This window comes from Giraffa tippelskirchi, chromosome 5, assembly GCF_054371585.1.
Source record: "Giraffa tippelskirchi isolate mGirTip1 chromosome 5, T2T-mGirTip1v1.2.pri, whole genome shotgun sequence".
NCBI lineage: Eukaryota > Metazoa > Chordata > Mammalia > Artiodactyla > Giraffidae > Giraffa > Giraffa tippelskirchi.
The window spans coordinates 10,150,269-10,171,837 of record NC_137279.1 but is presented as its reverse complement, the minus strand read 5'-3'; the positions used below and the strand labels follow the sequence as shown (position 1 = coordinate 10,171,837).

Here is a 21,569-nt window from a genome sequence, read left to right as displayed (position 1 = left end):
TTGTTTAAAAAAAAGAAAAAGAAACAACAGGTCCAGAATGGAGTCACTTGTGCTAAACCCATGTCACCAAACCAAGACTTAATACCAAATCTAACTGTAATTTCAACCTTCCCAAGGATTGAAATCTTTTTCTTTTTCCTTTTTTTTTAAATTTTTATTTATTTATTTTTTTTGGATTGGAATCTTAACCAATAGATCTGGAATTTCCCAGTTAGGACCAGTGAGATAATATGCATAAAAACCCTTTTGGGACTTCCCTGATGGTCCAGTGGCTAAGAATCTGCCTTCCAATGCAGGGAACACGAGTTCAATCCCTGGTCGGGGAACTAAGATCCCCACATGCCATGGGGCAGCTAAGCCCACGCACCACAACAAAGAACTAGCAGAGCCAAAATACAAAAAACAAAAACAAAAAACCTTTTGACCCCAAAGGAAAGAGACCTTGCTCAAAATAATCCTTATTTTTATTTTAAAGGTGAGAATCCAAAAGACCAATCATTCAATTCCTTCAAAAGAATACTACCTAGACATTCTCTTTCTGACAATGAACTCTTCTAAGTAAGAAAATAAGTAAATAAACAACGCCCTAAATGTTCCAGATGATGATAATCCCCTAAAGATTATGTTGTAATTAAATGACTTCTAAAAGATTATGATAAAAAGATTAAAAGAAGCTATAGATATATTGAAGGAAAAGGGAATAAATAATTAAACCCAAGGAGTTAAAACTTTCTCTTAAAAGATGGAATAAAAATAAGATAGGAGAAAATTTGGAAATCAAACTCCACATAAACTTAAGAGTTTTTTTATCTGCCACACAGATAAATATGGAAAGTCCCCCAAGCCATACAAAATCTTTTACTCATTTTTTCACTGCTTACAGGAAACATCTTAAAAGAAGTAGCAAATCTATGGAAGACTCAGTTCAACAACTGTTTTCTTGATGTCATGATATGGAATCACTTTTTTTTCCTTTGATGATATAAAATGATAAACAGAAATATTGACTATAATCTGTAAATTCTTCTCAATTCTAGAAATTTTACAGACTCTTAATGCATCCCACTGGTGGCTCAGGTGGTAAAGAATCTGCATGCAATGCAGGAGACCCAGGTTCTATCCCTGAGTCAGGAAGATCCCCTGGAGAAGGGAATGGCAACCCACTCCAGTATTCTTGCCTGGAGAATCCCATGGACAGACGTGCCTGGAGGGCTGCAGTCCTTGCTATCGCAGAGTCGGACATGACACACTTTCACTTTCACCTTAAAAATTAAATTGATTCATGTCAATGTATGGCAAAAACTATTACAATATTGTAAAGTAATTAGCCCCCAACTAAAATAAATAAATTTATAAAAAAAACAACAACAACAACAAAATTAAGTTGACTTAGTGCATACTAGAATTAGAACAGACGCTATCCCATCTGTCTTCAGACTGATCTAAGATAGAGATATACATATCGCCACGTTTAAACAGTTCAAAGTATGTGTCAAGCAATACTCCCAGAATACATCACATGTGAAGCCCATTTCAAGATAACAATGAAACTCCTCCTAGCAACTGGCTTTGTTTAAGTAAGCCATCAAAGTGAAAATGTTCTCCATATCACTTATTCCTGCTCCTCCTACCCCTTTCAGAAGGAAAGATGTCTACTAGTTACCAACCATATATCACGTTCCAGAAAGTCATCTCAATGTTTATAGTCATTTCAGTGTTATCATAGAACATGACATACAGAAGATTTAAAATTTTGTTAAACAAATGAATGGAAAAGTGAATGATTTTGCACCAACAGTACACAGTCTGATAACAATACCTTCCCACCTAGAGATGATCCAATTATAACCTAGTGCCTTTCATAAGAGTCACATAAAATGCATTTCAGAAATGTGTATAATTATTATCTTTATCATCTGTGTAAGTAAAAAGAATACAAAGGAATATAGCATAGAAGGGACATGGCTGAACTAAAAAGAGAATCTGTATTTGGTCTAATTTTATATCATAACTATCAGTGAGGAAAATACAACACAGATATTCTAAGTAATTATAAATCACTGTGAAGTCTATGAACTCTCTATTGTTTGACAATTTTGGAAAATGTGTTTCTTAACAGTTTATAAAAGTATGATGTGTCTGCACAGTGATCTGATTATTTTTCAAATAAATACACTTTGAGACCACAAACAGAAATACAGTATAATCTTCTGAGAAAAAGCAGATTTACATTTTTAATACTCCCTAAAAGAGAATAAATAAGCTGAACTTCCACGCAATTTATTAACAGCTCAATGTTTAAGATACAGCTGAAGCTCTAAGTTATATAAAAGTATGTAACTCAAATAATAATAAGAAAATAATGATTAACTCCTTGCCCACATGCCTAACAACCTGCCAGAATTAAAATAGTAGTAGGAGTTTTTCACCTAGAATATTTTAGTTTTGCTTGGTTTATTTTAAAATACTCACAGATATCTAAAATTCTTCTGATCAGAATCAAGGTTTTTTCCTTTTTTTCCCCCCAATAATCGCAGGGATTAAACCAACCCTCTCATTTTAATGTTTTTAAATTGTGTTGCTAAAGATATAAAAATGTGGTGATACTGATGACAGAGACCATCTAATAGAATAAAAAAACCCTTCGAGAATCCTCATCTGTCTCACTGCTTTTGCTGTAGAGCAGCTGTGCCTCACAGACCCACATGAATGAAAATATTTAGACGAGAAACCACCCACTTAGTTTATTTTCCATATGACTTTCCTGTAATTATTTTGTAAACTGTTCACACAACAATACATAAAAACATCTGCAAAAACAGGTAATTAATGTGTCAAGCCAAACTAATGCATTTTTTATGGTGTCCATGCTTCGTCAACTGTAATTATAACTCTTTTTTAAGCAAATGATGATGTGTTTGTTGCAATGTGCAAGCGGTTATTTTAGATGCTCTGTTTACTCTTCATACATCTGAATATAAAACTCCTCAGCTACTTTACCCCACATCAATGCTTTACCTAGCTTTTTGCAGAAGCAGGAAAGCGGCTCTCTTTTCCAAGCTATAATTTCCAGTAAACATTTTTGTCATTAAAACATGAAATTCTAAACATGAAAGTCATTACCAAAATAGCCAACAATTCAAGAAACAACATGTCCACAGATGATTCGACAGGACTTTCTTCCTTCAGTTGTAACCACGTGAGAATGCAGCACTTTTTGCCAATCGACTACAGTATGCTAAGCCTTGTGAACATCAGAGATTTAGAAAGTGCATTGTTTTCTGAATGTATAATTTTCATTCCATCTAGACCACCAAATACACATATCTTCGACATGAGACCAACAAATGAAGAATCAAATCCTGCCCAAAGTATACTGCTTCATAATCAATTTATCCTGCTTGAGTTCTAACTATGTGAAAAATCATCTTAATTATCATTACTATTATTATACATTAATAATATTGTTAATAATCATCCTTAAATGGACATTCTTCTAAGCCCAAGGTATGTGATATGGTAAATTCTGTTTCCAGAGGAAACAAAACCTAAAATTAAGGAAGAAGCACAACAATATAAGATTTTTCTGGGGTTCCTTCTCTTCTTAAAAAAGGTCGTTTTGGGGATTTCTCTGGTAATCCAGTGTCTGGGAATCCACCTCCCGATGCAGCAAACGTGGGTTCAATTCCTGGTCCCAGAAGATCCCACATGCCACAAAACAACTAAGCCCGTACACCGTAACTATTGATCCTGCACTCTATAGAGACCATGAGCTGCAACTACTGAAGTCCACACACCTAGAGCCCACACTCTGCAACAAGAGAAGCCACCTCAATGAGGTGCGCTGCAACAAAAGAGTAGCTCCTGCCGCAACTAGAGAAAGCCAGCACACAGCAATCAAGACCCAGCACAGCCATAAGTAAATAAATAAATATTTTTTTAAAATAAGAAAGGTAATTTTTAAAACATCTATGATTAAAACCTACAGTATTAAAAAAAAAAACCTGTGGTAATAAAGAACTCTTAGCACACGAGGTTTTTCTGCTTATTTTCACAACCAAAATTTTGAGAGATAATGTAAGAATTAGCCCTTCTGGATCCAAACTTTTATAACTCTTAATTTTAATACAAATATATCTAAACTGAGTTATTCCATTCTCCCCCTGACTATCAGCTACTGTGATATGCTATAGGTGTCTTCTGAAACACAGTATAGATGTTTGTCTATCCCTACCTTGTTCTCAAAAAGAACATGAAGAAAATATTAGAGTAAATCAAATGACAGTTTCCAAGCTGCCAAGCATGTGTTTTAGGTCGAACGCTAATTCTGGACAAATTAGTGAAAGTGAAAGTCACTCAGTCGTGTCCAGCTCTTTGTGACCCCCCTGGACTGTAGTCCGTGAAATTCTCCTGGCCAGAATACTGGAGCGGGCAGCCTTTCCTTTCTCCAGGGGATCTTCCCAGCCCAGGGATCGAACCCAGGTTTCCCATATTGCAGGTGCGTTCTTTACCAGCTGAGCCACAAGGGAAGCCCAAGAATACTGGAGTGGGTAGCCTATCCCTTCTCCAGAGGATCTTCCAGGCCCAGGAATCAAACTGGGGTCTCCTGCATGGCAGGCAGATTCTTTACCAACAACTTAGGGTTGAGTCTAATCAAAACAGAACAGAGTCCTGGTCTGTTCTGTTCCCAGTCCAAGGATGCTGGGATAGGAAACACAAGACCAAGACCTGGAAAGGTACCAAGACAGAAGTATATTTGTTGAAGCTAGAAATCAAACTTAGGGTCACATTAGCAGAAATTCTCAATACTGAGTTCTCACTATTTATGTAGCAACAAACATAAATGTAATAATGCATATAATTAATGTCATTTCAAATGGCTGAATTCTACACATTGTCAACCTTTCAGGATAAATACACTAATGTCTGTGTGGAGTACTAACAGGACAGGCAGAGGTCATTTTAAACCTACCTGACATTTTCACAAGCTACCTTAATGCATACTGGCTATTTACTATACATACTTTAAGATTTCACTTAACTATCACCTCTTCCAGGAGCCTTTCCTACAAGCCTTCTCCTTCCCTTGGTCAAGTGCCCACTTACATGTATCTACAGAAGCACTCTCATTCAAAAATACTTATAGGGAAGTTTCTATGGAAAAGCCACTATGCTAGAAGATACAATAATGAATAAGAAAATTCCTTGCATTCAAGGACATTTACAAGTAAACAAAGAGACATTAATTCAACAAATAATTAGATAAATAATTATTTCATTGTAAATATAAGCACTTGAAACAACACAGTGTACAATGACCACAAGGTTCAAGGAATCTATTCTGGTCTAAACAGAGGTAAGGAAAGGCTTCCTTGAGAAACTGTCATTGAAACTGAGACCTGATAAACAAGGAGGTATCAACTGAGGAAGCACAGGAAGGCACTCAAACACAGCACAGCTTACATGAAGGTATTAACACAGAAAAGACCTTGGTCCCTGCCAGGAGGTAAAAGAAGGCCACTGTGGCTAAAGAAGAGGAAGTGAAGAGCCGTGGTTCAAGATGAGCCTGGAGAGGCAGGCAGAGCCACATAATTCACAGCCTTGGAGACCATAATATCTTCGGATTTTGTCCTCAAAGCAATGAGTTTAATGCAAGAAAGTAACAGAATTACACTATTTTTAAAAGATCGCTCAGGCTACTGGTAGAGAAAGGATAAATTAGAATCAAGCAAGAGCAGAACAGGGGAAAAAAAAATTATAAAGTTGTTAGAAAAGCAATGATGGACGGTGGGACTTCCAGATTATTAGGGAGAGGAACTGGAGAAAACATCTTCCCAGACAAAACTGGTCAAAATTATCAAAACATCACAACTCTGGAAATTGACTACAAACAAACAGAAAATTAAGAAATACGTATGTAAGAAAAAGTACTGAACTGCAACAGAGAAGCAAGGGTGTTTTAACACGCAGCTACTCCTACCCATCCCTAGCCAAATGTTGGTAAGGGATGTGGGGATCAACAGTCTTCCTGATGCTGGATGGGGCTAGTCTGACATCCACTGGAGAAAGCTCCAGGCTATTAAAATCAACAGCAAACAGTGACAACAGGCAAGACAAAAATTTAACAGAGAAATCTGAGAAACTAGGTAAGTCACAGTGTGCTTTGATAAGCTCCCACAGATTCATGGGGATCTTGAAAGTTATACACGTGCACAGAAGAGGTCGCAGAGGGTCACCCACTCACTCTTGGTGAACAGGAGACCCTGCAAAAACAGAAAGTAAAACTGGGGAAGACTTATAAACCACCTGAATTTTTAAAGCCCCAGCCCATACAAAGTCTCAGCAAATGGCAGAAGCCTCACTGACTGAGGCAGTTTAAGCATAATCTCTACATAATCACTGACTGACCACAAACAACAACAAACAACCTTAGGTAAATGGAAGGGAGGAGGCAGAATCTTAAGAGTTGCTCTATTATCTAAAGTGTCAACTTTTCAACAAAAAAATACGAGACATGCAAAGAAACAAGAAAGGTATGGCCCAATGTCAGAATAGAAAGCAGTCAGTAAAAACTATCTCTGAAGGGCACGAGTGCATGTTAAGTCACTTCAGTCGTGTCTGACTCCTTGGGACTCTATGGACTGCAGCCTGCCAGGCTCCCCTGGTCACGCTATTCTCCAAGCAAGAATACTGGAGTGGGTTGCCATGCCCTTCTCCAGGGGATCTTCCCAACCCAGGGATCAAACCAACGTCTCTTATGTCTAACCTGCATTGGCAGGCAGATTCTTTAGCATGAGCGCCACTTGGGAAGCCCATCTCTGAAGGGACTCGTATCTAAGAAGATTGACAAATATCAATGGATACAACAAATACCAACAAGGATAAACTTAAGAGTTTCACACCCAAATACATAATACAAAATACAAAACATACCAAATACAAAAGCCAAAAGAGAAAATCTTAAAAGTAGCAAAAGATAAACATTACTTATCACATACTAGGAGATCTCAACAAAAGTTAACTGACTTCTTATCAGAAAAATGAAAACCAAAAGGAAGTGATATAGCCTATTCAACATGCTGAAAAGGAAAATAAAAACCTGTCAAACAAGAATCCAACATCTAGGGAAACTATCTTTCAACAGTAAAGACAAAACAGAGACCTCCCCGGAGGCCTGGTGGTTGGGAGTCCACCTTCCAGGGTGGGACATGTGCGTTCCATCCCTGGGCAGGGAATTAGGATCCCACGTGCCACAGGGCAACTGAGCCCACAAGCTGCAACTACAGAATCCACACACTGCAGCTAGAGAAGCCTGCACACCGCAACTGCTGAATCCAACTGCTCTGGAGCCCTGCGCCCCGGCAGGAGAGGCCCACATCCTGCACTAGCCAGAGCATTAGATAAGAAATAAAAGGCAACCAAACTGTAAAAGAATACATAAAACTATATCTATTCACAGATAAAATAACCCTATATATAGAAATCCCCAGGAGTCCACAAACACCTACCTAGAGCTAACATATGAATTCAGCAAGTTGTCAGATACAGGATAAACACACAAAAATCAGCTGTGTTTTAACAGACCAGAAATCAACAATCTGCCAAGAAAATTAATGAAACAATTCCATTTATGATAGCATTGAAAAATATAAATATCTAAGAACCTATTTAACCAAGGAGGCAAAAGACTCATATGCTGAAAACCACAAAATATTGTTGAAAGAAAGAAGATCTAAATAAATAAGACATCTATGTTCACAGATTGAAAGACTTAATATTGTTAAGATGGCAATATTGCCCAAATTTATTTAGATTTAATTCAATGCCTAGTAAAACTTCAATAGCTTTTTTTTGGAGGAAACAGAAAACATGATTTCTAAAATAATAAAAATAAACTTTGAAAATAAAATATGTCAATTATACCTCAGTTTTTTAAGCTGATTTTCAAATTCAAATAGTTATAAGGAGACCCCACAGTAGAAACAACATTGACAAAGGAAAAAATTCTCAAAGAAGATCATAAATCAAAAAACCTAGGAGCCAATGTATTAGATGGCTAGACAATCACACCACTATTGCTTATCAAAATAAAAGTTTGGGGATTTCCTTGGTGGTCCAGTGGCTAAGAATCCCCCTTGCAATGCAGGGGACGCAGATTCAATCCCTGGTCAAGGACCTAATATTCCCACCTGCTGCAGAGCAACTAAACCTGCATGCCATAACTACTGAACCCCCACATTCTGGAGCCTGTGCATTGTAACTGAAGAAGCTGTGCACCACAACTAAACCTGCATGCCATAACTACTGAACCCCCACATTCTGGAGCCTGTGCATTGTAACTGAAGAAGCTGTGCACCACAACTAAACCTGCATGCCATAACTACTGAACCCCCACATTCTGGGGCCTGTGCATTGTAACTGAAGAAGCTGTGCACCACAACTAAACCTGCATGCCATAACTACTGAACCCCCACATTCTGGGGCCTGTGCATTGTAACTGAAGAAGCTGTGCACCACAACTAAACCTGCATGCCATAACTACTGAACCCCCACATTCTGGAGCCTGTGCATTGTAACTGAAGAAGCTGTGCACCACAACTAAACCTGCATGCCATAACTACTGAACCCCCACATTCTGGAGCCTGTGCATTGTAACTGAAGAAGCTGTGCACCACAACTAAACCTGCATGCCATAACTACTGAACCCCCACATTCTGGGGCCTGTGCATTGTAACTGAAGAAGCTGTGCACCACAACTAAACCTGCATGCCATAACTACTGAACCGCCACATTCTGGGGCCTGTGCATTGTAACTGAAGAAGCTGTGCACCACAACTAAACCTGCATGCCATAACTACTGAACCGCCACATTCTGGAGCCTGTGCATTGTAACTGAAGAAGCTGTGCACCACAACTAAACCTGCATGCCATAACTACTGAACCGCCACATTCTGGAGCCTGTGCATTGTAACTGAAGAAGCTGTGCACCACAACTAAACCTGCATGCCATAACTACTGAACCCCCACATTCTGGAGCCTGTGCATTGTAACTGAAGAAGCTGTGCACCACAAGGAAAAATCCTGCGTGCCTCAACTAAGACTTGACGAAGCCAAATAAATATTTTTCTTAAAATACAGGTGTTTGTCTTGTTAGCCTTATAAATATACTTTGTACTGAACTGGGCAATCCCTTAGAGAAAAAGTGGGCCAAATAATATTTTCGTAAGATCATCAGAGTTAACACCATAAACAGCCAAACAAAGTTTAAAGCTGCATATTTTTGCTTCTGGAATTCAGCAATAAGAAATCATGTGACTTGCTTCTCTTCATCAAACATACACTTACTACCACCTTTCTCACTTACCCATCCATTCTAAAGCAAACAAAGTTATCCTTTGAGCTTCCTGATATTTGAGTAACTCTCATTCAAAAGAACAAATCGATGGTCAAAACTGTTTTATAAAGCATGTGAGTATATATCATTATGACTGCACAGAGACTAGCCACATTCATAGAGCCTAGACATGTTCTAGAACTAACCCTGTAATTCTCAGCTAGTCCAAGTGACTCAAAGGAAACCTAGACGTATATGTAGATTTATGATTTCTCTAGAAATTCTATTCCTCACTGTATGAAGGGGAAGAAAAACAATCAAGACCCAGTAAGAGACCCAGAATGATGTAGTACCTCTACACTAGTTCAGCTTTTGAAATATGTCTGGACATCCCTGAGAACCTAGCACACATAAACCCAGGGTATGGGTAAACCATGAAAACTTGTTTGAAACAGCTTATTATACCATTTACCAGGAGGAAGACTACACTGTTTCCACCTTTCAGCTGAGTAATAGTACCACAAGTAGTCTCACAGGTCAAAAATATCAATAAGTTTGACAAAAAAAAAAACCAACAACATCAAGAAACTCTCTTCATCAGTTCAGTCACTCAGTAGTGTCCGACTCTTTGCCACCCCATGGACTACAGCACACCAGGCCTCCCTGACCATCACCAACTCCCAGAGTTTACTCAAACTCATGTCCATTGAGTCGGTGATGCCATCCTACCATCTCATCCTATGTCGTCCCCTTCTCCTCCCGCCTTCAATCTTTCCCAGCATCAGGGTCTTTTCCAATGAGTCAGTTCTTCACATCAGGTGGCCAAAGTATTGGAGTTTCAGCTTCAGCATCAATCCTTCCAATGAATATTCAGGATTGATTTCCTTTAGAATGGACTGGTTGGATGTCCTTGCTGTCCAAGGGACTCTCAAGAGTCTTCTACAACACCACAGTTCAAAAGCATCGATTCTTTGGCGCTCAGCTTTCTTTATAGTCCAACTCTCACATCCATACATGACTACTGGAAAAACCAGAGCTTTGACTAGATGGTCCTCTGTTGGCAAAGTAATGTCTCTGCTTTTTAATATGCTGTCTAGGTTGGTCGTAACTTTTCTTCCAAGGACTCTTTTCATAGTGATATCCATAATGCATGCAGGAGACTTAAAAAGAAACAGAAAAGAGAGAGGAGAGAAGAAAAGGGGAAGAGAAGGGGAAAAAAGGAATGGGGAGAGAGGAGAGGAGGTCTCATTTTGAAAGGCCATCATTCAATTTTATATTTTTATTAGAAACCACTATATAGTCACTATCACAATACCTGGTACGTTCAAGTAGTAAAAAGCTTGTTGAACAGTCAACTGAATGAATAGATGGCTGAATGAGCAAAGAAACAAATGGGTAGAATAAAAAAGAAAAAATACTCAAAGTTTAAAAATATTTGCTTGTGAAGAAGACATATGTCTCCATTTTAAAAAGTTAATCTAATAGGAGAGATATGTAAGAAGTAGCATGGCAGAGTTTAAACAAGGCAAGATTTGAACTCAAAAGGATCTAGATTTAAATCCTGGATGGAACTTTTACTGGTCTGTGCTGCTAATATTTTATATAAGCCTTAGTTGACGGGTTCAGGATTGAGAAAGGAGTACAACAGAGCTGTATATTGTCACTCTTGTTTATTTAACTTGTATGCAGAGCACATCATGCGAAATGCTAGCTGGATGAGTTACAAGCTGGAATCAAGACTGCAGGGAGAAACATCAACAATCTCAGATATGCAGATGATACCATTCTAATGGCTGAAAGCAAAGAGAAACTAAAGAAGCTCTTGATGAGGGTGAAGGAGGAGAGTGAAAAAGCCGACTTAAAACTCAATATTGAAAAAATTTATAAGATCACAGTATCCAGTCCCATCACTTCATGGCAAATAGAAGGGGAAAAGGTGGAAGCAGTAACAGATTTCCTCTTGGGCTCTAAAATCACTGTGGATGGTGACTGCAGCCATGAAATCAGAAGACGATTGCTTCTTGGCAGGAAAGCTATGACAAACCTAGACAGTGTGTTAAAAAGTAAAGATATCACTTTGCAGATAAAGGTCCGTATAGTCAAAGCTGTGGCTTTTCCAGTAGTCAAGTATGGATGTGAGAACTAGACAGTAAAGAAGGCAGAGTGCTGAACAACTGATGCTTTTAAACGGCGGTGCTAGAGAAGACTCTTGAGAGTGCCTTGGAAAGCAGGGAGATCAAAACAGTCAATCTTGAAGGAAATCAACCCAGAATACTTTTCGGAAGGACTGATGCTGAAGCTGAAGCTCCAATTCTTTGGCCACCCTATGCAAAAAGCTGACTCACTAGAAAAGACTCTGATGCGGGGAAAGATTGAAGGCAGAAGGAGAAGAGGGTGACAGAGGATGAGATGGTTGGATGGCATCACCGATTCAATGGACATGAAATTGGGCAAGCTCCGGGAGATGGTAAGGGACAGGCAAGCCTGGCGTGCTGCAGTCCATGGGGTCATGAAGAGTCGGACACGACTTGGCGACTGAACTAGTTTTCTCCATCTGTAAAATGGGGATTCCAGTAACCACCTTACAAACACAATAAACCAGCAGCGTTGGCACCTAGAACAAACTGAACAAAACCAGCTCTCAATCAATTCTGTAATTCATAATGTAGCTCACAGATGGGTGTTACTAACAATGCTCGCCATCTGGTAGCTTCCTCTTTTAAATAATTATTCTTGCTAACTAGGTGCCAAGCTTTTAGAATCATTATATTGAATGTTTGCACCCTCTAAATTTTGGTGTCCTTAGAAAAAGCCCAGTATGACCAGCCATAGCTCAGTATATAGGTTTGCTCTGAGGATTAAAAATAACATTAAGAAAAACCATTGTACAGTAACAGACACGTAATCAATAATAAATTATTGTTATTCAAATATTTCATGAATACCTTTATGTCATCCATTTGCCACTCCACATTATCACAATTATTCCAATAAGCCCACACTAAGAATACAGATTAATCGTATCAGTCACTTGCAGAAAAACATAAATAAGACAGAAATGAAAGGTTATAGAGACAGAAATGAGAAATCCTAAAACATTCTCTTCAAAGAGCCAATTTGATTCCTTCAATCTTGACTTTTTGGATTTTCTCTCTTAAATCCAGAAAAACCTGAGGACTTAGAAGAGTAGAGGGACCCCAATTTCAAGAGCCATTTCTCGGCTAAGGAAATAACTGTTGGATTCAAAAGGAGAGTTCAAAGTTACCACTCAGTGTATGCTTTTTCTCTGCTGGATGGGCAAAGAGAACTGCTGCTATTGTGTTTTGCATCTAGTCTCAGCTGTGCAAACACCAGTTAAGTAAGAAAAACATCAAGCCATCTTTATAAGATCTACAAACAACTTAGACAAATTCCTTTAGAAAGCATAGTTTAGTTAAGCTGAATAGTTAGTATGCAAAATAACAAAATATGTCAACTCATAAGAACCCCTGCACAAAGCCCTATTACTTAGCTTTGAAAGTTTATTTCTCTGGATTATCAGATATCCAGAAATAGTTATTTTATTTTAAAGCATGCTAATCTAATCCAAGGTCACAGGTAACAATTCTCACAGTCAGAGTTAAAATGACTCATAGGTATAACTAGTTATAATGATCTCTCAATAACAGTTTTTCTCCAAGAAAACATCTCTTCTGCTCCTAAATGTTAAGTTAGTTCACAAGCTAGAGTCCCCAGTCTCTCCACAAATAAAAGAATAAAGTCTTTTTATACTCAACTTCAATAAACAGTAATAAGCCGAAAGCTTTTCCTCTAAGATCAGGAACAAAACAAAGATGCCCACTTTTGCCACTTTATTCAACACAGTACCGGAAGTCCTAGCCAGAGTAGTCATGCAAGAAAAAAGGGGGGGAAAAGGAGATCCAAATCAAAACGAAGAAGTAAAACGGTCTCTTTTTACAGATGACATGATGTTAGATATAGAAAATCCTAGATTCCCCCCAAAACTGTTAAACTAATAAACAAATTCAGTAAAAGTGCAATATACAAAATCAATACACAAAAATTAGTTGTTTCTACACACTAGCAACAATGTATTAGAAAGAGAAATTAAGAGAGCAATCCCATTTAAAATCGCATTAAAAAATGAAATACCTAGGAATAAATTTAACTAGGGAGATGAAACCTAAGTATACAGACAAATAACTGATGAAAGAAACTGAAGAGAATGATGAAAGATATTCCATGCTCATGAACTGGAAGAATTAATACTGTTAAAATGTCCATACTACTCAAAGTGATCCATGATTTAAAGCAATCTCTATCAAAACTTCAAAAAGCAGAAAAAACAATTCTAAAATTTATACAGAATCTCAGAAGACCAAATAGGCAAAGTAATCTTAAGAAAGAAGAAAAAAGCTGGAGGTCTCACATTTCTTAATTTCAAACTATATTATAAAGCTATAGTAATCAAAATAGTATGGTACTGGCATTAAAAAGACACAAATATCAATGGAGCCAAATAAGAGTGCCCAGAAATAAAACCATGCATGCATGGTTAACTAATTTTCAACAAAGGAGCCAAGAATATTCAATAGGAAAAGAATATGCACAATAAATAGTGCTAGGAAAACTGGGCAGTCACTTGAAAAAGAGTAAAACTGGACCCCTACCTTACATCATACACAAAAATCAACTCAAAATGGATTATAAACTTGAATATAAGACTTGAGACTGTGAAATTCCTAGAAGAAAACATAGAGGGCATGGTATGTTCCGTGACATGAGTCTTGGTAATAATTTTTTGGACTTGAAACCAAAAGAAAAGGCAACAAAAGCAAAAATAAACAAGTGGGACTACCTCAAACTAAAAAGCTTCTTCCACAGAGCAAAGGAAACCATCAACAAAATCAAAAGGGAAACCGGGGTGGGGGGGGACAGTTGGGGGGCTTGGGATTGACGTGTGCACACTGCTTTATTTAAAACGGCTAATTAACAAGGACCTACTGTGTAGCGCATGGAACTCTGCTCAATGTTATTTATGTGGCAGCCTGGATGGAGATGAGTTTGGGGGAGAATGGATAGATAAATATGAATGGCTGAGTCCTTTTGCTGATCTATCACAACTGAAACTATCACAACATTGTTAATCAGCTATACCCAATACAAAATAAAAAGTTTAAAGAATGATTTAAAAAAATCAAAAGGCAAGCCCAGGACTAGATGGCTTCACAGGAGAACTCTATCAAACATTTAGAGTAGAGCTAATGCCTATCCTCCTAAAACTCTTCCAAAAAACTACAGAGAGAGGAACACTTCCAAACTCAGTCTACAAGACCACCACCACCCTGATATCAAAACCAGACAAAGACACCACAAAAAAAGAAAACTACAGGCCAATACCAGTGATGAACATAGATGCAAAAATCTTCAACAAAATTTTAGCAAACAGAATTCAGCAACACGTCAAAAAGCTCATACACCATGATCAAGTTAAGTTTATTCCAGGGATGCAAGGATTTTTCAATATACACAAATTAATCAATGTGATACACCATATCAACAAATTGAAAGATAAAAAACCATATGATAATCTCAATAGATGCAGAAAAAGCCTCTGACAAAATTCAGCACCCATTTATGATTAAAACTCTACAAAAAATGGGCATAGAGGGAACCTACCTCAACAGAGTAAAGGCCATATATGATAAGCCTACAGCAAAGATTATTCTCAATGGTGAAAAACTGAAAGCATTCCCCCTAAGATCAGGAACAAGACAAGGGTGACCACTTTCACCACTATTATTCAACATAGTTTTGGAAGTCCTAGTTATAGCAATCAGAGAAGAAAAAGAAATAAAAGGAATCCAGATCGGAAAAGAAGAAGTAAAGCTCTCACTGTTTGCAGATGACATGATACTGTACATAGAAAATCCTAAAGATACTAACAGAAGATTACTAGAGCTAATCAGCAAACATAGCAAAGTCGCAGGATATAAAATCAGTACACAGAAATCACTTGCATTTCTATATACTAACAATGAAAAATCAGAAAGAGAAATTAAGGTATCAATCCCATTCACCATTGCAACAAAAAGAATAAAATATCTAGGAATAAACTTACCTAAGGAGACAAAAGAACTGTACACAGAAAATTATAAGACACTGATGAAAGAAATCAAAGATGACATAAACAGATGGAGAGATATTCCATGTTCCCAGGTAGGAAAAATCAATATTGTGAAAATGACTATACTACCAAATGCAATCTACAGATTCAACGCAATCCCTATCAAATTACCAGTGGCATTTTTCACAGAACTAGAACAAAAAATTTCACAATTCATATGGAAACACAAAAGACCCTGAATAGCCAAAGCAGTCTTGAGAAAGAAAAATGGAGCTGGAGTAATCAACCTTCCTAACTTCAGATTATACCACAAAGCTACAGTTATCAAGACAGTATGGTACTGGCACAAAAACAGAAATATAGACCAATGGAACAAGATAGAAAGCCCAGAAATAAACCCATACACCTATGGGTACCTTATTTTTGACAAAGGAGGCAAGAATATACAATGGGGCAAAGACAGCCTCTTCAATAAATGGTGATGGGAAAACTGGACAGCTACATGTAAAAGAATGAAATTAGAAAACTTCCTAACACCATACACAAAGATAAACTCAAAATGGATTAAAGACCTAAATGTAAGACCAGAAACTATAAAACTCTTAGAGGAAAACACAGGCAGAACACTCGACATAAATCAAAGCAAGATCTTCTATTACCCGTCTCCTAGAGTAATGGAAATAAAAACAAAAGTAAACAAGTGGGACATGATTAAATTTAAAAGCTTTTGTACAGCAAAGGAAACTATAAACAAGGTGAAAAGACAACCCTCAGAATGGGAGGAAATAATAGCAAATGAAGCAACGGACAAAGGATTAATTTCCAAAATACACAAGCAGCTCAAACAACTCAATACCAGAAAAACAAACAACCCAATTCAAAAGTGGGAAAAAGACCTAAACAGACATTTTCCCAAAGAAGACATACAGATGGCTAACAAACACATGAAAAGATGCTCAACATGGCTCATTATTAGAGAAATGCAAATCAAAACTACAATGAGATATCACCTCATACTGGTCAGAATGATCATCACCAAAAAGTCTACAACAAACAATCAATGCTGAAAAGGGTATGGAGAAAAGGGAACGCTCTTGCACTGTTGGTAGGAATGTAAATTGATACAGCCACTATGAAAGATGGTATGGAGATTCCTTAAAAAACTAGGAATAAAACCACATATGACCCAGCAATCCCACTCCTAGGCGTATACCCAGAGGAAACCAAAACTGAAAAAGACGCATGTATCCCACTGTTCACTGCAGCACTATTTACAATAACTAGAACATGGAACCAACCTAGATGTCCATCAACAGAAGAGTGGATAAAGAAGTTGTGGCACATATACACAACGGAGTATTACTCAGCCATAAAAAGGAATGCATCTGAGTCAGTTCTAATGAGGTGGATGAACCTAGAACCTCTTACACAGAGTGAAGTAAGTCAGAAAGATAAAAATCGTATACTAACGCATGTACACGGAATCTAGAAAAATGGTACTAAAGAATTTATTTTCAGGGCAGCAATGGAGAAACAGACATAGAGAATAGACTTGCAGACATGGGGAGAGGGGAAGAAAGGGTGAGATGTATGTTGAGAATAAGATGGAAACTTACATTACCATATGTAAAATAAATAGCCAACGGGAATTTGCTGTATGTCTCAGGAAACTCAAACAGGGGCTTTGTATCAACCTAGAGAGGTGGGATGTAGAGGGAGATGGGGGGGAGGTTCACAAGGGAGGGAATATATGTATACCTATGGCTGATTCATGTTGAGGTTTGACAGAAAACAACAAAATTCTGTAAAGCAATTATCCTTCAATCAAAAAATAAATTTTAAAAAGTCAAAAGGCAATATACCAATGGGAGAAATATTTGCAAATTACACACCTGATAAGGAGATAATATCCAGGGGCTTCCCTGGTGGTCCAGTGGTTAAGAATCTGCCTGACAATGCAGGGCACATGGGTTTGACCCCTGGTCAGGAAGATCCCACATGCCACAGGGCAACTAAGCCCATGCACCACAACTTCTGACCCCATGCTCTAGAGCCTGCAAGCTGCAACTACTGAAGCCCCTGCTCTGCAACAAAAGAAGCCACTGCAATAAGAAGCCCATGCACCACAATAAGAGAGTAGTCCCCACTCGCCACAACCACAGGAAGCCCATGCACAGCAATGAAGCTGCAGTGTAGCTATAAAATTTTTTAAAAGTTAATATCCAAAATACATACAGAATTGTCATAACTCAAAAGGAAAAAAATCAACCAGATTAAAAAATGGGTAGAAGAAGTGAACAGACATTTTCCCAAAGAAGACATATAAATCCTTAAAAAGTATATGAAAAGGTACTTAACATCACTCATCATAAGGAAAACCCAAATCAAAACCACAATGAGGTATCACCTCACACCTGTCAGAATGGCTATCCTATCATCAGAAAGACAATAAGTAACAAATGTTGACAGGGATGTGAAAAAAAGGGAACCCTCATACACTGTTGGTAGGAATGTAAATTGGTGCAGCCCCTGTGGAAAGTGGTATGGAGGAAAAATTAAAAATAGAACTACCATATGATTGAGCAATTACATTTACAGGTATATATCCAAAGAAGGCAAATCATTATCTCAAAGATACATTTACATCTCCATGTTCACTGCAGAATTATTCACAACAGCCAAGACACAAATCAACCCAAGTGTCCATCAACAGATGAATTGATAAAGATAGTGTGGTGGAATATTATACAACCATTAAAAATAGATTTTTTATGGTATATATAGTGAATAATATACACTGAATAATATACAGTGGAATATTATTCAACCATAAAAAATAAATTCTTCAGGGCACTATGCTAAGTGAAATTAAGTCAGAGAAAGACAAATACCACATGATCTCACTTATACGTGGAATCTAAACAGAACCAAACTCAAAGAAACAGAGAACAGACCGGTGGTTCCCAGAGGCAAGGGGTGAAGGTGGTCAAAAAATGCAAACGTTCATTTATAAGATTAATAAATTCGGGGGATGAAACATACAATATGGGCTTCCCAGGTGGCTCAGTGGTTTAAAAACAAAACCCGGCTGCCAATGTCAGAGACTCCAGTTCAATCCCTGCGTCAAGAAGACCCCCCCCGGAGAAGGGAACGGCAACCCACTCCAGTATTCTTGCCTGGGAAGTCCCATGGACAGAGGAGCCTGGAGGGCTACAGTCCATGGGGTCACAAAAAGTCAGACACGATTTAGCGACTGAACAATAACAACATACAATATGGTGACTACAGTTAACAATACTATATTGTATATTTGAAAGCTGCTAAGAGAATAATCTTTAAAGTTCTTATTACCAGAAAAAAAAATTATAACTATGTGAAGTGATGTATGTTAACTAAACTTACCGCAGTAATCATTTCACAATATATACATATCAAATCATTATGATATCATATGTCAATTATACCTCAGTAAAACTGGGGAAAACATTTTTCAAAAATAATGTCCATGTGTGGTGACTGGTATATTTCTAAACAGAATCCACAGACTAGAAACACTGCCCTAATGTTACATTGAAACATGGTTAAATGTATAACCATGTGCCTAAAACAGACATTATTATACATTTTGGTTAAAAGTTAGAATTGTGACTATGGTCACCATGGTTTGTATCAATAAAGTTGATCACATTATGGATAAACAATAGAAGGCTAAAAGCAATTAGCTGATTATAACTTTTTAGACTGATGGCATATTAACCACAAAAACTAATCCAGGCAGAAATAGAGATTGCAATTTCAGAAATGTGTTAAGTTAAATAGGAAAAGTATGTTTAAATTGTAACATTCCTTAAGACAGAGGTCTAGTAGGTTTGGTATCAAGTTGCAGTGGAGAAATAACTCACCACCATAATCACAAATAACTAATGAAACAATATTATTTTTTGTTATTTGCTGATATGCGTCAATAATTCTCATTTTGAATTCTGGTGCCATCAAGTGGTAACATTATGAAGTGTTCTAAAGTTACATACTAATAACTTTTAGACAGAAAAGTAACACACTGATATGTTTTATATATACCAATTTTGTGTTTTAGCACAAAATTACATAGAAAGAAAAGAGGGTAACACTAGATCTAATTGTTTGCAACTCAACCCCATTTTAAACTCCTAACTCCAAATGAGAAGTAAGACGAAGAAAAATGAGTAAGTCATTAAGATTGGAATGTTCCCCTAGCAGACAAAAAAACCCAAAAGACAATGAAACTACCTGAAAAACAAAATTCATATCAAAATGATATATCAATCAAATCATAAGAGATGCTCCCTCCTGGAGTTCCATTAATGTAGCAGTAAAAGAAATTATTTTTAAGGCAAAACCCTTCAAGAACAAAAAGAGAGAAAAGAGCAGCAACAAAATTTTAGAAGCTAAAAAGCAGACAAATGAGAGGTTCCTGCTTGGGCAACTAGAGAAAGCTGCCTTACCTACAGAGCACTGTAGACCTCTCCAAAGTTTCAGCACTGGGGGTTTTAGATAGCTGTGGAAGTGAGTGCGAAAGCTAAAACCAAGAAAATTCACCAAAATCCTGGTTAAGAAGTTGTTAGGACACCACTACACACCCTCCTTCTTCCACTCCTTATGGCCAAGTATCCATTTTTACACACTCATACTAGGAGACGGAAAGTTTATACTCGAGGAAGAGCAAACAGAAGGCTTCTGGGCTGCAGGACACCAGGCATAGTGAGGGTGGAAGAACTGGAGTTAAAAACAAATTGTTAGTAATCCAGGAGACTGTGATAATAACAACGATGATTTTCCAGAAACAAAACCACTGGAAGAAGGTCCGACTAAGCTTTGACTATTGTGTCCAGGATGCCAGATTATGAATTGCAGTATGCTTCAATCGGCTTCCCTAAGGGAAAGGCAATGAGGAAAAACTGATACTTAAATAACAGGCTAAGTTCTACTTACAGACATTTAACAGCATTCAGAATCCAGCTCTCCATGTCCTATATCACCCCCATTAATTGGCTGAGAATTTATCGCAACTAACAAAAACAGAATAGTAAGCAAATCTAAGAACTCTTTACACTCTCAGTTTAAAATCCCATTTCATCTTGTCTCTTCAGGCCATCAAGAGTAAATGTGCTAAAGAATCTCTGGGAATGCCCCTGACAGAATCAGGTGAACATGGCAGGGAAAAAAAATTATTATTCAAACAAAGGACTTAGAAGCTTGATTTTTTACAATTCTGTTTGTGTTGATTAACTGATCAAAGCAGAGACTTAAGTATATTGTTGTCCACCATGTAATTAAAAGTTAAATTACCATATTTAGGTAATTTAATCTCCAGTGATTTCTTTTTTTCAGTCTTGTTTTTTATACAGGATTATACATAAGAAACTGCTGTGTGTGTATGTGTGTGTATATGTATTTCCCCCCAAATACCAACATAAGAACATGCCAAAATACAATAATACAGTTAAAATTGTACCTTGAACACCTTCCAGGAGCAAATCAACTCCCTTCCTATAAAAATCAGAGGCAGCTTCATAGTCATCTTCTTCTTCCTTTTTTAAAGCCAGCTTTATTAATTCTCCTGCTTTCTCCAAATAATCTCTCTTGCCAAGCTTGGATTTTAAACTGCCAGGAAAAAGGCTACGACTTTCCCACTCTTCCTCTGTTTTGTTCTGTTCACTGTCAGAAGCAACAGCCCCTAGTGCTGAAGAATCTGAAGAAAGATTGGGACCAAAAGTCCTGATGGGAGAATTTTGATTGGAAGCCATTCCATCATCCAACTCAGCAAGAGAATCCACATCAACAGTAAGAGATACCAGATCACTGTCACTGGAGAAACCTAGAAATATAATCACAATAGTGAACAGATATTAAATTGAGAATCAGCCAAAAGAATACAAATCATACTGACTAAACATTTTTTCATACTACCCATGTCAATCAGGAAGACTGTAATTTACTGATGGAAGTCAGTGTCTAGCAATTTGTTTCAGCTTAGTTCATTCATTTTTGCACTATCTCCCTACAGTTCTGGAAGACAATATCCTTGCCTTAGCCTTAACCATCAAACTAAAACTGAAGAAAAGTCTT

At 37.5% G+C, this 21,569-nt stretch overlaps 1 protein-coding gene across 20 annotated transcripts in view; it reads right to left on the bottom strand.

Annotated features, from left to right (window-relative positions):
* The window catches only part of RPS6KC1 (ribosomal protein S6 kinase C1), a 192,939-nt gene that overhangs the window by 103,029 nt on the left and 68,341 nt on the right, over nucleotides 1-21,569 (bottom strand). For 16 of the 20 annotated variants that reach the window (XM_081489843.1, XM_081489848.1, XM_081489846.1 and 13 more), the window contains one exon: nucleotides 20,956-21,318. The exons of the other annotated variants lie outside the window; for them this stretch is intronic. In XM_081489843.1, coding sequence (XP_081345969.1) covers nucleotides 20,956-21,247 — 292 coding nt within the window. In that variant the 5' untranslated portion in view covers nucleotides 21,248-21,318. The remainder of the gene's footprint in view (nucleotides 1-20,955; nucleotides 21,319-21,569) is intronic. 20 annotated transcript variants of the gene reach the window in all.